Genomic DNA, 18,408 nt, shown 5'->3' with positions numbered 1-18,408 from the left:
ACAATGAACAGGTGGTCTTAACAACTATGTAACTAGAGTACTAGAAGAAAAGGATAGAGAAGCAGCAATATCTGAAGGCAAAATACAAATATTCAAGAAAGACAGTGGCTTGATTTCAGTTTTGAAGATCCTAACGGAATGAATTTAAAAACCCTGAACAATATAAACCTAGGTATAATATAGTAAAAGAGCAGAAAACAGATACAAAGAGAAATTCTTAACAGTAGCAGCACATATTGCCTTCAAAAGAACAAAACTAAGACTGACTGACTTTTCAACAGAAAAATGGAATCCAGGAAACATTATAATAGTATCTTCTTAGTGTTAAAAGAAAATAACCGCCACACAGAATTTTATACTCAATGAAAGCATCAGCAGACCTGCCAAAAAGAAAATTCTAAAAGGTAGTCTTTAGGTAGAAGAAAAATAATCTCAGTTTTAAGGCTAGAGATTCAGAAAGAAATGAAGAGCAACAAAAATGGTAAATATCTGGGTACGATGACAAATACTGACTGCATAAAACAAAATATTTTGGATTTAAAAAATGTATACAGACTGGGTGCCTGTAGTCCCAGATACATGGGAGGCTTGAGGCAGAAGGACTGCTTGAGCCCAGCCTAGACAACATAATGAGACCCTCATCTCTAAATAAGTAAATAAAATAAAAAATAAACACAGAACTAAAATATATAACAAAAATAGTATTTATGTTTGGAGAGGAATAAACAGAGTTAAAGTGTTTTAAGGTTCTTTCCATTATTCAGCAAGAGTTTAGAGCACTAATTTATATTCATTCTGAGGCCTCTATAATGTAAGGAATCTTGAAGTAGCCCTTAAAGTAAGTTATATGTATTAGACATGACACCAAAAGTGACAAATTACATAGGAAAAACTAAACTGGACTTCAGCAAAATTAAAAACTTTTGTGTTTCAAAGGACACCATCAACAAAGTGAAAAGATAACTCACAGAATGAGAAAAAAATATTTGCAAATAAGACACCTGATAAACGTATAGTGTTCAGAATATATAAAAATAAATAACCCATTTAAAAAAAACTAGAAAAAGATACTGCATAGACATTTCTCCAAAGAATATATAAAAATCCAAAGATGATTAAGAAATAGCCAATAAGTATATGAATGATGCTCAACAGCAGTGGCCACAGAGAAATGCAAATCAAAATCACAAGGAAGGCCAGGCGTGGTGGCTCATGCCTGTAATCCTAGCACTCTGGAAGGCCGAGGTGGGAGGATCACTTGAAGTCAGGAGTTTGAGACGAGCCTGAGCAAGAAAGAGGCTGCCATCTACTAAAAACAGAAAAAATTAGCTGGGTGCAGTGCCTGTAGTCCCAGCTACTCAGGAGGCTGAGGCAGGAGGATCACTTGAGCCCAGGAGTTGGAGGTTGCTCTGAGCTAGGCTGATGCCAGGGTACTCTAGCCTGGGTGACAGAGTGAGACTTTGTCTCAAACAAACAAACAAAAAACCAAAAATCACAATGAGATACTTCACACAACCAACTATAATCAAAAGACAACAAGTGTTGGCAAGAATACGAAGAAGCTGGAACCATTACACACTGCTGGCAGGAATGTAAGATGGAGCAGTTGCTGTGATAAACAGTCTGGTAGAGTTAAACACAATTACTATATGATCTAGCAATTCAACTCTTAGTATATGACAATAGAAATGAAAACATACATCCACACAAAAACTTGTACATGAATGCTCATAGCAGCATTATTCATTATAGCCCCAAAGTGGAAACAACTCAAATGGCCATCAACAGATGAGTAAACAAAATATGGTATACCCATACAATGGAATATTGTTCAACAATGAAAAGGAATGAAATATTGATTCAGGCTACATCACAGATGAACCTTGAAAACATTATGTTAAAGAAGCTGGCCACAAAGGACCATATACTATATGAATCTATTTATATAAAGTGTCTACAATAGGCAAACCTACACAGACAGAAAGGTATATTAGTAGTTGCCTAGGACTAGGTGGGATCAAAATTGGGAGGTGATGGTTAACGGGTGTAGGATTTCCTCATGGGGTAATGAAAATGTTCTAAAATTAATTGTGGTGATGGATGCAAAACTGTGAATATACTAAGAGCCACTGAACTGTATGCTTTGAATTGATGAACTGTATGGTATGGGAACTGTATTTCAATAAAGTTTTTTTTCAAAAAGGAATGAAGTACTGATATATGCTGCAACATGAATGAACCTTGAAAATATTCTACTAAGTAAAAGAAGCCAGTCATAAAAGACTACAAATTGTATGATTCCATTTACGTGAAATATCCATCATGGGCAACTCTACAAAGATAAAAAGTAGATTAATGATTGCCTAGGGTGGGAAGTGGGGGGCAAAGGTAGGGAAATGATGGGGAGTTAATAATGACAGGTAGAAGGCATCCTTTTGAGGTGATAAAATGTTCTAAAATTGATTGTGGTGATAGCTGAACAACTCTGTGAATATACACTAAACACCGCTGAATTGTACAATTTAAATGGATGAACTGTACAGTGAATTATATCTAAAGTTGTTTCAAGAAGAGAGAGATCACATGGAGAGGCCCTGAAGACAACGATGCCTTGCCAGTCTCTGGCTCCCCAGTCTCCCACTGTCCCAGCTCCAGCACCATCTGACAATGGCCAAATGAGAAGCCCCGAGCCAAAATCGTTTGGTGAGCTCTTTCCAAATTCCTAACCCATAAAAGTCATGAAAGATAATACAATGATTGCAGTTGTTTTATGCCATTAAGTTTTGAGGTGATATGTTACATGGTAATAAGTAACCAGACAATAACATAAAAGAATGAATAACTCAAAAACTTAGTAAAAGGACAGTAAAATAAATGTTAAATATACTAAAGCAGAAGAAAAGAATAAAGACAAAAACAGAAACTGAGTAAGAAAACAAATGGTAGCAGTATGAGATAAATCTCAGAGCTGTTTCTCTGGTAAACAAGGAACAAGGAAAACAAGGGAGGCTAATGGGTAGCTCATCAAATCAAGAAACAGGGTTGGGGTACACTAAAAGCCTTGCAAACAACCAGGACACTGGAAAAGGGACTGCCCCCACAAGATTTCAGGGAAAATCCCTAAAAACAGGCTGCCTACACTCTGATAATAATCTTCCCATTAACCCAGGGATGGTTCAGTTTCTACTCCAGTATTCTTAGGTAGCCCTGAAGTCAGTAATCTAATCAAAGGGCTAAATTGACAAGATGCTCTATGGAACTAAATCAGTTTCCAAAATACAACTTTCTGACATTTAGCTAGCTATTTTGATACTCTTTGTAAAATAAGGCTCATGCCTGTAATCTTAGCACTCTGGGAGGCCAAGGCAGGAGGATTGCTTGACCCCAGGAGTTTGAGGTTGCTGTGAGCTAGGCTGATGCCACGGCACTCTAGCCTGGGTGACAGAGCCAGACTCTGTCATTCATTCATACATACATAATTAATTAATTAATTAATGAAGTTCACATTAACAAACCTTACCTTTGTTTAAGGTACTTTTCCCTAGACAGTTCATCTTAACTGGGCCTTTACCTATGCCTTTTGTTGTTTGGACAAATAATGATGTATAGATCTAAGTTCTGTTAAGTTGTCTACCTTTTTTCACATGGGAGTCCGTCCCTTTGGAAATGCAAACTGAGAGCTGCCTGGTTAGCAACTGCTTTAAGGACTGATGGTCTAAAGGGGGGGGGGGAGAAACTACAGTTGACTCTTAAATAAGATTTGAAGTGCACAGGTTCACTTAAATGTGGATTTTCTTCCATTTCTGCCTCCCCTTCTACTCTTCCTCAGCCTCCTCAACATGATGACAATGAGGAGGATGGAGACTTTTACGATGATCCATTTCCACTTAATGAAAAGTAAATATATTTTCTCTTCCTTATGATTTTCTTAATATTTTCTTTTCTCTAAATTACTTTAAGAATACAATAAAAAAATATATATAACATACAAGTATGTGTTAATGGACTGTTTATTTTATCAGTAAGGCTTCAGTCAACAGTAGACTATTAGCTGTTAACCAAGATCAAACAGAGCAAGAATTAATTACGTGAGACTGAACGAACTGATAAAGAATTCAAGGTTTTCATGGCTTTATCTGAAACATTGCTGGTTCTTTTAATGTTTCGTTTTCCAAATTTAAGGAAACTTTTATTTTTTCTTTTAAGCTAAAATAAAAGTTTCCTTAAATTATCTATAGCTTCCAACAATTTGGTAAAGCATACTTTTGTAAACAAAAATTGAAACATTGCTTTTTCTCCCTATGTGGTACCAGAAACCATTATTGAGTATTCTCATTTTTATGGCAATATGGTTTTTTGTGCAAGTTCAATAAGAATCTGCTCTCTTTATAATAAGATACAATCAGAAACTGGTTATATTACCAATGCTTTGACTGAAATGTCACATTTGAAAATGAGCATACGCTGCCTGGCTTCAAGGGTTCCCTGCCTTATACTGAGTGAGTAAAAGTCACCTCCTGGCAGGCCCAGAAACCTCAAGATATTAGATACAAAGGCAAAATCTAATGTCTGCCTTTGTTTACCTTCCTAGCATCGAGAGGTTTCTTTCAAGTCCAACCTGAGATTCCTTGTCAAAATTTCCAGCAAAGCAAATTTATAAGGCGCCTGTGTGGTTATTCTTGCAGCACTTATATAAATAACCAAGCAAACTGGTCTTAATGTGATTATCTTTGACAGAAATGGGGGTTACTCTTACAGAGAAAAATTACATTTCAAAAGAAAAATACAGTACATCTGTCATTATATTGTAGCCCTGTTCATTGTTTTGAGTTTTTATTATTTACCTGTAGACTGGACTGAATTCTGAATTCTGAATTCTTCCAGTTTTCTTTATTATCTGGCTACAACCCTCCACTGAAGGAGAACTGCTCAGTTCCCGGAGCCCAATAAGCCAAAGCTGGACAACTCACTGTAAGTTTCAAGGGACAAGTCTCAAGCCTGATGTGGGGCTTCATAGAGAGTTTACGAGAACGTCTGATGCCACAACCAGAGACATTCAAACTGCGAACCAAGACAAGAAGTGACCAACTTCATGCTGTTGACAGCTTTTCCCAACCGTTGGAATAAGACTATTATAAGACTCTTAACCCTCTTAATTTCTCCTTACTTATGCCTCTTTTCCTTGACAGGATAATGCTGCAGCTGAAATTTCATAATCAGTAGCTTCTGCAGGTAGCTTGCACTTCCTGCTTTAATTTCACCCAGTTAGCGATGCTAACTAAACGGAAAGAAATCTGTACAGCTGACGACACTTTTTGCACATAACACACTGGGTATGGCAAAGCCAACTATCTGGTTAAAATAGGTAGACTCCTTATCTAACTTGGTTTGGTTCATAGGACCAGAGCTAAGGAGAATACTCCATCCAAATTCTTGGTATTACCCTACCAGTCTCCCTGGTATACCGTATCCTCTCAAAAAGTTTTTTTTTTTTTTTTGAAACAGGATCTCACTGTAGCCTGGGCTAGAGCATTGTGGTGTCATCACAGTTCACTGCAATCTCAAACTCCTGGGGTCAAGTAATTCTCCTGCCTCAGACTCCTGAGGAGCTGGGACTACAGGCACACACCACCACACCAAGCTAATTTTTGTATTTTTTCTAGAGATGGGGTCTCGCTATGTTGCCCAGCCTGGTCTTGAACTCCTGGCCTCAAGGGATCTTCCTATCTCAGCCTCCCAAAGCACTAGGATTACAGGCATGAGCCATCACGCCCAGCCCTTCAAAAAGTTTTAAATACTTCCATATAGCCATCTGTCAAAGGTAAAATGGTCTCTCTCCAGCTGGAGCAACAAAAACAGAAAGAAATGCATGAGAATGAAGAGGACACCATAACTCACAAATGACATGCTGGTGAGTATGCCAAAATGATGGTAACTGAGTAGTGTTGATGCCTCAAAACGGGAGAACTGTTAAATAAAAATTATAGGAAGCCATTGTTTTGGACTAGGTTTCTGGACTAGGCCCCAAAAGACCAGACTAAAAACCAAAATAGAGTCACCCATGCTAAAGTTCCACCTCACTGAACCTAAACTAAGTTGTCATCTGACCTTCCAAGAAATCAAGAGAGGTAACAAGATAACTGTCAGTCTCCCAAACAGTTTAAACCTTCAATGAGCATGATAATGAAGTTCCCTCTGCTTTAATCCTCACACAGAAAAGGCAGTCTGAAGTAACCCAACAACTAGTCATTTTTCTACTGTTCTGTCTCCCAGTTCCACCTTATAAGAAAAAAACTTTGAAAGGACAAATAAATATGCTCTTTGTTCTTTGCTTCTGCTTTCTTCAGCCCTTCTCTGTCTCTAAAGTCAACCTCCTCTCATCAGCTCATTGGAACTCTTACACTATTTTATGGAATGAAGTGTTACCTGATTCTAGAATCACAGTAAAGCCAATTAAGATCTTTAAACTTAAAAAAAGAGAGAGAAAAGAAAAAAAAAAAAAGCAACAGACCTTTAAATTAAAAAAACAAAAACAACAGCTAAAAGGTACAATATGGAAGAAAAGATACCATTCACAAAAGCAAGAGAAAAGACAAAACAACCAAGAAAAAAAAAACCAAAGAATGTTAAAAGATTTATATTAAGAAACATTCAAAATGCTCTGGCTGAGAAATATAAAAGGCTAGACTACACAGAAAGACAAAACTTGTTCTTGGTTAGAAAGAGTCAGTACTGGCTGGGTGTGGTGGCTCATGCCTGTAATCCTAGCACTGTGGGAGGCCAAGACAGGAGGATTGCTTGAGCCTAGGAGTTTAAGACCAGCCTGAGCAACACAGCTAGACCCCGTCTCTACAAAAAAATTAAAAAACCAGGTGTGGTGGTGCGCGCCTATAGTCCTAGCTACTACAGTGGCTGAGGCAGGAGGATCACTTGAGTTCAGGAATTCGAGGATCCAGTTACCTAAGATCAGGCCAATGCATTCCAATCTGGTCAACAGAGCAAGACTTTGTCTCTAAAAAAAAAAAAAAAAAAAAAAGGCTGGGCGCGGGGGCTCACTCCTGTAATCCTAGCACTCTGGGAGGCTGAGGCGGGAGGATCGCTCCAGGTCAGGAGTTTGAGACCAGCCTGAGCAAGAGCGAGACCCCGTCTCTATTAAAAATAGAAAAAAATTATATGGAAAACTAAAAATATATACAGAAAAAATTAGTTGGGCATGGTGGCGCATGTCTGTAGTCCCAGCTACTCGGGAGGCTGAGGCAGGAGGATCACTTGAGCCCAGGAGTTTGAGGTTGCTGTGAGCTAGGCTGACGCCATGGCACTCTAGCCAGGGCAACAGAGTGAGACTCTGTCTAAAAAAAAAAAGTAAAAATTGTTCTATAGATGTAACAATAACATTTGTTTTGGATTAGACAAACTGATTATCTACATATTTATTTATATTCTGCAACTAAAAAAGCTGAATGTAAAACATAAAAATATAAGTGTAAGAATATCTAGGATGATTCTGGAAAATGTGCAATAATACAGGGAGATAGGCCCTACCTGACAGTAAGATACATTATAATGTAGCAACTATGACAGTGTAGACTGGTGCCTGCATAGTCAGATAGAGCAAGGGTAGAGAAGTTCACAGCTTTTCAATCTAAGGGGACAGGAGGTGGAATGGAGAGGGGCTGTTCTTAGAAATGTATAACAGGTGCACAGAGGTGCTCTCAGCTGTTCTGTAATAAGGTCCACAGAGTGGCTGAAAAATCAGAGACTAACTTGCAACAGTTTAAGAAAACTCACTTCTGTCAGGATGACATCATCATCCAGGTCCTCTTCATCATGCTGCTGAGAAGCCGGGGTGACCAGCATCGGAATCCCTTCCTCATCAGAGGAGTCAGATATGGTGATGGGCGCATCTCTGAGATTGATCCAGTCTACAGAAAGGCAGAGAACACTGTTACTCGGAGGCCGGCACAATCATATTCAATCCTTTAGTTCAATTCTGGTGTGAAAAAGGTCAAGCCTAAAGCCAAGGTCATGGCTACTAGTATAGCCCACTAGCAGCACATGCACTCAAGCATTAAAACTCATGTTTCTGTGCTGGTTTTTTGCCAATAATACATTTGGGGACTTGCTAAAGAAAATCAGACAATTACTATGTGCAAAATATCAACTTTTTTCTTATATTAATACTAGGGTTGAAGAAATCTCTTGATAAAATCTTCTGGACTGCCAATTTCTTTAAAGTGAAACCATGGCCTCTCACCCATCTCTATTCCTCCCAGGAATAAAAGACTTTTTTAATTTAAACTGCTAGATCTGAAAAAATTACCACTCAAAAACAGTAATATTTTCATTTAACATCTAAAATATTAAAATTTGCTCACCTTAGACATAAACTTTAAGAATCATTTAAGCAAACATATTTTAGTGTTTTAGTCAAGCACCCATTTAGCATCTATGACAATAAGCAATTTAACTTTCCTAGTTTCCTTTTAAATATAATTTTAACCACCTAGATATAGTAATTCTGTTCAAGGTCTCTACTTCCTTTTATCTGTCTAAAGACAGAACATGCTTGCTATGAATTACAGGATAATACAACTGATATTTTTTCCTGTCTAGTTTGATGGGAATGTCAAGGTCAAAATGGGCAATAAAGAGAAAATGCATTAAGTGACCTAAAAAAAAGGAAGAAGAAAGAAGAACAAGAAAGAGGTATCATCATTACAATTTCTGAAATTCCTCCATTAAAGCTGTAATGTCTTTCTCAAGGGTAATGCCTCATGTATTTCTTGGCACTCTACAATTTGAAAAGCAATCAAAAATCAATGATTTCACTTCATTCCTATATGAAAGCAGCAGTGACGCCAGGGACAACAGTTGCATCTGTAGTATCTAAGGTCAGACAGCCTGAGTTTAAATCTCAGCTCTAGCACACATTAGCCAGTGGGGTTGTTACCTAACTTCTTTAAGCATCCACTTCCTTAAAATTTAAAAAAAGGTTAAAAAGACTGTCTACTTAAAATAATTATGGACCTGCCCCTCCCTTGCCTGCTTCTCCTAAAATAATTGTGAAGATTAGTTGAGAAAACTCAGATAAGATGCTTCTTACTTACAGTTCTTAGACTGACAAATGTAACCAACTGAACTGAGGCCCTGAATAGGTACATTATAAAGAACTTCCAGTTAAACCTAGCAGAATGAATCCAAGTGATTATCACCATCACTTCCTAAAATGCCACTAAAATGACAGTAAGGGAACTTTAAGAAAGTATATATCCTCGAGTACACAAAGAAGAGAAGGGAGCTCCTAGTACGCAGGAGGATTTAACAAAATTCTGAGAAACAGCCTATTTACAGGTGGCAAGTGCTTTAGCAGATTGGAGAAGGCTCAAACCCACAGCCTATGGAGGGGACAGACAACCAGAAGTGGCCTTATTCACACTGAATCCCAGAATAGCACAGAAATTGATGACACAGGATACTTTTTTTTTTTTTTTTTTTTTTTGAGACAGAGTCTCACTCTGTTGCCCAGGCTAGAGTGAGTGCCGTGGCGTCAGCCTAGCTCACAGCAACCTCAAACTCCTGAGCTCAAGGGATCCTCCTGTCTCAGCCTCCCGAGTAGCTGGGACTACAGGCATGCGCCACCATGCCCGGCTAATTTTTTCTATATATATTTTTTAGCTGTCCATATAATTTCTTTCTATTTTTAGTAGAGATGGGGTCTCGCTCTTGCTCAGGCTGGTCTCGAACTCCTGAGCTCAAACGATCCGCCCACCTCGGCCTCCCAGAGTGCTAGGATTACAGGCGTGAGCCACCGCGCCCGGCCAACACAGGATACTTTTGAGAGCAGAAATGATTCAAAGTCTGTATTGTAAGCAAAGAGATTTCTACATTTCTTCTCCTATCCTATGTAGCCAAGTAACAAGGCACAGCCACCCAGGCAAAAGACAAAGATGAGTCTAGGTGTAGATCTCTTTGTATTTATCCTTCTTGGGAGTCCATTTCCTAGATGTACAGATTAACATTTTTCATCAAATTTAGGAAGTTTTCAGCCACTGTTTATTCAAATATTTTTTCTGTCCCTTCTGTTTTTCTTTCCTCTCCCTCTGAGACTTTCATTACACATATGTTAATAAGCTAATGGTATCCTCAAAATTCTTCGAGGCTCTTTTCATTTTTCTTCATTCTTTAGATAATCTCTATCAATCACTTATTCTTCTGCGAGCTCAGATCTGTTGTCAAACAGATCTTTAGTGAATTTTTCATTTTAGTTATTGTACTTTTGACCTCCAGAGTTTCCATATATATATATTTTTTTAAAGAGATGAGGTCTCACCATATCATTCAGACTGGTCCCCAACTCCTGGCCTCAAGCAATCCTCCTACCTCAGCTTCCCGAACAGCTGGGACTATAGTTGCGAGACACTGTGTCCAGCTTTGTTATTTTTCTAAATCATTTCTAGCTCTTTACTGATGTTCTTTATTTAATGACTCACTGTCATCATACTTTCAATTCTTTAAATGTGGTTTTCTTTAGTTCTTTGAACATATTCATAACAAGGCATTTGAAATCTCTACCAACTAACTCCAATATTAGTTTCCAGAGAGATAGCTTTTATGGATTCTTTCAGCTGTGTATGTGTCAGACTTTCCTGTTTGTCTCAGTATTTTTTGTTGAAAACTGTGTATTAAGATGACATATCATAACAACTGTGGATTCTGATCCCCCCTGCACTGGGAGAAGTAATTGTTGCTGTTTTTGTTTATACTTTGTATAGACTCATTCTGTGGAGTCTGTTTTCCCCAGTGTGGGGATGATCTCTGTTCAGGTCTTTTTTCTTTTTAATTTCTGTTTTCATTTTTAAGCCTTGTTTCCTAGGAGTTACCCTTGGGACAGCATAAGCTTAGTGGACAGCCATGCTTAAACATCTTGAGCCAGTAATGCTTCCACTTTTTGCAACTGGATCTGTGTGGTTTGGAGAATGCATCAGAGTTCAGGCACATTACAAGTCTGTTCTAGCTTTTAGTTCCGCCTTTGCAAAGCGTTAATTTCTGACAAGGAACAGCAGCTTGCTAGGGCCTCTTATTTGTCTCAAATGTGTTTATAACCTTGTGTGTATGCATAACCTTCCAGACCACCAAGGATATACAAGTTATTTAGGCATTTTTTGGCTGTCTCGTTCCCTGATCTCCCTGTTAAATTTCTGGCCAGTCTGCTGCTTGCCCTGATCAGTATCTAGACCTCAGATTAGCTGTGATATTCGCCTTTTGTGATTGTTTGCCACTGGGATTTCTACCGATTTTGACAACGTTCCTGGGTATGGAATTCCCCCTCCCTCCCTCCCTCCATCCTTCTCCAAATAAAGTCTGCCCTTTTCACCATCAGTCTTCCCAGGCTGCTCCATGGGCCGGCCCAGGTAGAACTTCACCATATGAAAGGGATGGACCTGGGAAGCCACTAAGGGAATGGGAGCAGCCCCAGACTAAAACTCCATACATTTTCACTCTTCTTACCCAGAGTCAGTAGATTTTCCTGAATAAATGCTCTCAATTATTATATGCCTTTGGCCAATTTTCAGTCCTTTTTTTTGAGACAGTGTCTCACTCTGTCGCCCAGGCTAGAGTGCCGTGAGCCTAGCTCACAGCAACCTCAAACTCCTTGGGTCAAGCAGTCCTTCTGCCTCAGCCTCCCGAGTAGCTGGGACTACAGGCATGCGCCACCATGCTCGGATAATTTTTTCTATATATATTTTTAGTTGTCCATATAATTTCTTTCTATTTTTAGTAGAGACGGGGTCTCGCTCTTGCTCAGGCTGGTCTTGAACTCCTGAGCTCAAGCGATCCTCCCGCCTCAGCCTCCCAGAGTGCTAGGATTACAGGTGTGAGCCAAAGCATCCAGCCTGATTTCCAGTCTTTGAATCATTGTTTTCAATAATTTTGTATAATTTTATTGTTGATTTTTTAGGGAGAGGATGCTGAGCTCCTCACTTAGCCATTCTAGAAGACTTGCCCCATAGATGTTCATTCTAAAGAGATATTGAGAAAGAGAAGCTCTAGCCTTTGGTATACCAGGCACTGGAGTCAAAAGGCAAAAGCAGCGCTGCTGAAATAGGCATAGGGAATAAGATCTCAGCTGCCTTCTACTACTTGGTTCTCTGAATTCTTGCACACAGTCTTACGGTCCTTATTCAGGAAACTGTAGATTCCTCTCTGGAAGAATTGGCCTAAGAGAAAGATACACAACCCTGGGGGACCCAGTGAAAGTTGGTTTGAAACCTATCACCTTAAAGTCCAATGGTTGACAAGACACCACATACCACACATAGATAAACACATGAGATTTCAATTAGTTTTTAAAAATATAGTTTAAAAAATAATGAAGCAAATGCTACCAATCATGTGGATAGCCCCAAGAGTTAATACAAAAGGCCCATCTGTGGGTAACCATCACCAGGTCAGGAAATATTTCCAGCACACTGGTAACCTTCCTGTGCTTCTTTCAATCACTACTCTCTCCTTCCTCTCCAAAGGGAGGATTTCTAAATCCACAGATAAGTGTTCTTTTTGAGTATACATTCTTCTGTGTCTAGCTTTCTCGCAAATAATATGTTTGAGATGCACCCATGTTGCATGCCATTGTAGTTCTGTCTGCTGTATCTAATCCACCATGTGAATATATCATAAATTATTCTTTTGTTGATGGACACTTGAGTTGGTGCCAATTTTCGATAATACCATTATAAACATTCTTGTACTAGTCTTTGGTGTACTCATTTCAGTTGGATACATGCTAGGAATGGAATTGCTAAGTCATAGAATAAGCACAGATTCGATTTTAGTAGGCAATGCTAGAAATTTTCCAGATTGTTTGTACTAATTTACACTCCCATCTGCAGTATAGGATAGTATCTGTTACTTCATGTCCTTACTGGAACGCACCATGCTCATGCATTTATATTTGGTTTATAGCTGCTTTCATGCTACAATGGTATAGCCGAGTAGTTGCAACAGAGACTACATGGCCTGCAAGGCTGAATACTGACTACTTGGCTCTTTAAATTTGCTAAGCCTTGGTTTTCATTATTAATTTCTCAGCTTTACTGCTTATTTAGTACATGTATATTAGGCCACAAGTCTTATTCAAAACATGGCATTAGAAGTATCTCATAAATTTCAACAGATTATATTAATATTTTCATTATCATGCAACTCAAAATATCTCATTTCCATTGTGATTTCTCCTTTGAACCCTGGGTTGTTCTTAAGTATATTCCTATTTTCCACACATACTGAGATTTTCTAACTTTACCTCTATAAATAATTTATGGCTCAATTCCAATGTGGTTAGAGAACATAATCTACATGATTTCAATCCTCTGAAACTTAAAACATGTTTTCTGGCTCAAAATATGGCTAATTTTGGTAAATTCATAAGGTGCAGTATTCCACACATGCCGATTATGTCAAGTTTGTTGGCTATGCTCTTCCACTCTTCTGTGGAATGTATGGAAGGCCCATCCAAATGCCTGGGCCTGCTCTCTCAATCACTGAAAGAAACGTGTTAACTCCCATTATGATTGTGGATTTGTCCAATTCTGCTTTTAGATTTGTCAATTTTTGCTTTGTGTATTTTTATATCATGTTACTTAGAGTACAGGGATTAGCACTGTTTTATCTTCCCAGTGCTCTGAATCTTTTATCATTATGAATTCTATCTTTATTAACGCTTTTGGTTGGGGTTTTTTATCAGTTTTATCTGACAGTATATAGACATACTAGCTCTTTTTTTTTTTTTTTTTGGCTATTTGTATGATGTATATTTATTCATTCCTGTACTTTCAATCTTTCTTTATTTTACCTTCATTTTTAAGCTATTTCCACTGGGTATAAGTAGGTAAAATAGTATTTACCAGTTAAAAAGGAATGAATTACTGATACATGCAGCAACATGGATAAATCTCAAAAACGTTATGTTGGGCAAAAGAATTCGGGTACAAAGAGTATACATTGCATGAGTCCACTTATATGAAATTGGACAGTGACGAAAAGTAGACCAGTGGTTTCCTTAGGCCATGAGTCGGGTAAGGATTGACTGCAAAGAGGCACAAGGGAATCTTTTTGGGGTGACAGAAATGTTCTATATCATTGTTGAGGTGGTACATTCAGTTGTCGAAACTCAATGAACTATACACTTAAAAAAAAAACTACAAAATAAAAATTATTAATGCAGCTAATAAAAACAAATCTATCCACCTGAAGAAAATTCTTGCGATGGGTGCAGAGGATACATATTTTTCTAACATAAAATATGCCTCCAAAGTCAATAATTTTCCAAAAGGAATTAGTTGGTTTTTTTAGAGAAGGGGTCTTGCTGTCTCCCCCAGGTTGGAGTGCAGTGGCATGATCATAGCTCACTGCAGACTCAATCTCCCTGGGCTCAAATGATCTTCCCACCTCAGTCTCCCAAAGTGCTGGGATTATAGGCATTAGCCACCATGCCTGGCTGCAATTAGTTGTTCTTAAAGAAACTCTGTTCAAGAATATTTAAGAAACAATACAAAGACAACAACAACCACAGCATTAATTTAAAATCTTAAAAATCAGTACTTCTTTTGTACTCTATTTGCATAACTTGAGCAATTTTATTTTTCTCAATTTATCTGCTTAACAAAATTTGCTCAATTTAAAAGGATCTGAAAGCCAAACATACATACAATTGACCGCTGAACAACAACACAGATTTGTAAGGGTCCACTTGTATGTGGATTTTCTTCTGCCTCTGCCACTCCTGAGACAGCAAGACCAATCCTTTCCTTTTGCCTACTCTTCTGCCTACAGTGTGAGGACAAGGATGAAGACCTTTCAGATGTTCCATTTCCACTTAATAAACAGTAAATACATTTCCTCTTTCTTATGATTTTCTTAACATTTTCTTTTTTCTAGCTTACTTTATTGTAAGAATGCAGTATCTATTACATATAAAATACAAAACGTGTTCATTAACTGTTACTGGCAAGGCTTCCAATCAATAGTAAGCTATTAGTAAAGCCTTCAGGGAGTCAAAAGTTATACGTGGGTTGGATGCGGTGGCTCATGCCTGTAATCTCAGCACTCTGGGAGGCCGAGGTGGGAGGACTGTTTGAGCTCAGGAGTTCAAGACCAGACTGAGAGATCCTGTCTCTACTAAAAATAGAAAAATTAACCAGGCATCCTGGCACGCTCCTGTAGTCCCAGCTACTTGGGAGGGTGAGGCAGGAGGATCGCTTGAGCCTAGAAGTTTGAGGTTGCAATGAGCTACAACGACACCACTGCACTCTCAAAAAAACAAACAGGAAATTGAACTTCCCTTCTCACTATCCTTCTTTCAAAAAAACAAAAGTCATATGTGGATTTCTGACTATATTGGGTGTTGGCTCTCCTAATTCCCACCCACACTGTTCGAGGGTCAACTATAATTTACTCTCTGCTGGAAAAAAATCATCTTCATAGCACAAAATATTATCAATGGGAGAAAACAAAACCAGTAAAACTTCTGCCATGGAATTTATACTTACAAAAAATAAATATATTAAGGATTCCTTTCTTACTCCTCAGCAAATTTTTCCCTTTTAGTACAAGCGTATATGTGAATTGGGATTTGACAGGAAATTTCACATACATTTAAGAATGTTACTGAAATGCAGGCACTCTTCTCCTTATGAATTAATGAATTTTCTGAAATTTTAAACATGGTAAAACAAAAAAATATATGTTCTAAAATTCCCCATGAGGCTAAGTCAGAATCTTCTGGCAAAAAAGAATTTTAAGCGGGGCCGAGCGCAGTGGCTCATGCCTGTAATCCTAGCACTCTGGGAGGCCGAGGTGGGTGGATAGCTCCAGGTCAGGAGTTCGAGATCAGCCTGAGCAAGAGTGAGACTCCATCTCTACTAAAAAGAAAATAGAAAGAAATTATCTGGCCAACTAAAAATACATATAGAAAAAATTAGCTGGGCATGGTGGCGCATGCCTGTAGTTCCAGCTACTCAGGAGGCTGAGGCAGGATTGCTTAAGCCCAGGAGTTTGAGGCTGCTGTGAGCTAGGCTGACACCACGGCACTCACTCTAGCCCGGGCAACAGAGTGAGACTCTGTCTCAAAAAAAAAAAAAAAAAAAAAAAAAAAAGGAATTTTAACCATCATGCGAGGACAAGATAACTTTAGCAGCACTTACAGTCCTTTAGATCATATGGGCCTAAAGCGGTGTTCCTCTGTAGTCACCATTCCTCCAAAAACAGAGAATGACACTGTTCCCACAATCCTAGCTCTTAAGACCCAATGACTGCATATTCATAGCTTTTTTTTTTTTTTTTTGCTAATTAACAGCTTTTAATCTACTTGTCATGGGTGATTCTTAAACTTCATTCAGGCTAGAAGTTGTCATCATTTAACACAATTCTAGTATTCTGCCAACTCCTTTCATACCTGATGTTCTGAGGTCTAAAAATGAATTGTCTCTGGATTCTAAATGGTGCAATATAAGTTCATTTCAAAGAAGATGTAGCTACAATACTAAAAGAAGTGAGGAAAGGGAGAAAGTGAGAATGAACAAACTTACCTTGTCCCTGGTGGCAGTGAAAGTTATTCAAGTGAATTACCTCTTCACTGTTGTTTCCCTCTGCCATTTTCAAATGCAGACATACACATACGTGATTGCTAATATCTAAACATGACCACCATCTGTTCCAAAGGGTCTGAAAAAGAAGAAAAGAGGAACGTTAAGAACGAGGGAGTATCAAAACTCTTCCCAAATATCTGATCAGGGTAGCATTCAAAGCTTATGCTGAAAACATCCCTTAAGAAAACACAAACTCAAAACACGGCACTAAAAAAATACTGTGTGTGTATGTTAAATAGAAAAAGTACTGACAAAGTATTCACATCCAGATACAAATATCCTAACCAAAAAATGGGCTAAGGAGATAAACAGGCAATTCACAAAAGAGAAAACAAAAAAAGACACTCAATCTCCCTAGTAATCAGGGAAGGCAAATCAGAAAATGAGTCATGTTTCAAACCATTAAGCTAGCAAAAATGGCAAGCATGTGAGAAACGGGAAATCTTTCAGCAATTATTGCATGTCAGGTAAACCTCATTGGTTATAATATTGCCACCATGTGAAGCTTGACAAATAGGAAATCTTTACATTTCTGGTTTAGAGAATAACTTGAACGGACCTTTTGGAGAGCAACTGCCAATACTAAGTTAAAAATGTACATTCCCTGTGATTTAGCAATTCCTCTTTTAGGTATATTTACTAAGGAAACTTGTGAATGTTCTCCAGGAAGTATACATAACAGAAGATGTGAAATTAATCAGGCATGGTGGTGCATGCTGTAGGCCCAGTTACTTGGGAGCTGAGGCAGGAGGATCATTTGAGGCTATGAGTTTGAGGTTGCTATGAGCTATGAAGACACAACTATATTCTAGCTCAGGCAATAGAGCAAGACCCTGTCTCAAAAAAGTAAAGAAAAAAAAAAAAGATATAGATAAGAATGCTTGCTACAGTAATACATGTTATAAAAGCAACTGGAAATGAACTTACTGAACATCAGTAAAGGAATGAATAAATAAAATTCATACATGGATATAAGACAGTTAATAACTAGATCTAAAAATATCATGGGTAACTCTAAAAACAGTATTAAATGAAAATGTGTTATTTATGTAAATTTATGTTAAAATTTAAAATATATTTTACTTAAATATTAAAAATACCATATGCATAAGAATGAACTCACCAACTTCAGGACAGTGGCTATTTCTGTGAAAGGGGGATTGAAAAGCAAATAAGGGGCTGGGCATGGTGGCTCACACCTGTCATCCTAGCACTCTGGGAAGCCAAGGCAGGAGGATCACTCGAGGTCAGGAGTTCGAGACCACCCTGAGCAAGAGCAAGACCCCGTCTCTACTAAAAACAGAAAGAAATGATCTGGACAGCTAAAATTATATACACAGAAAAAAATTAGCCAGGCATGGTGGCGCATACCTGTAGTCTCAGTTACTCGGGAGGCTGAGGCAGTAGGATTGCTTAAGCCCAGGAGTTTGAGGTTGCTGTGAGCTTGACGCCATGACACTCTAGCCCAGGCAACAGAGTGAGACTTTGTCAAAACAAAACAAAACAAAACACCCCACAAAACAGAAAGAAAAAAAAGAAAAAGAAAAGAAAAGGAAATAAGGCTTGAACTTAAGTTACATATAACATCTTTTTTCTTTCTTTTAAAGATATTTCAAGCAAACAAGGCAAAACATGAACATATGTTAAATCTGGATAGAAGATTCGGGTAGTAGAGTTTTTTGTATTTTTGAAATCCTTTCCTCGTTTCCTTTTTAAAAAAAGATATAGTGGTGCTAAAGCTCAGATAATACCTATCCAAGGA

General features: G+C 38.2%; 1 protein-coding gene across 1 annotated transcript in view; it reads right to left on the bottom strand.

Moving 5' to 3' along the window:
* RNF216 (ring finger protein 216) overlaps positions 1-18,408 on the bottom strand; it is a 157,602-nt gene that overhangs the window by 121,409 nt on the left and 17,785 nt on the right. The window contains exons 2-3 of the mRNA XM_069486600.1: positions 16,587-16,722; positions 7,789-7,922 (exon numbers count right to left, since the gene is read on the bottom strand). Of these exons, the coding sequence (XP_069342701.1) occupies positions 7,789-7,922; positions 16,587-16,653 (201 nt within the window). The 5' untranslated portion in view covers positions 16,654-16,722. The remainder of the gene's footprint in view (positions 1-7,788; positions 7,923-16,586; positions 16,723-18,408) is intronic.

This window comes from Eulemur rufifrons, chromosome 14, assembly GCF_041146395.1.
Source record: "Eulemur rufifrons isolate Redbay chromosome 14, OSU_ERuf_1, whole genome shotgun sequence".
Taxonomy (NCBI): Eukaryota; Metazoa; Chordata; class Mammalia; order Primates; family Lemuridae; genus Eulemur; species Eulemur rufifrons.
This window is presented reverse-complemented; position numbering and strand designations above follow the sequence as displayed.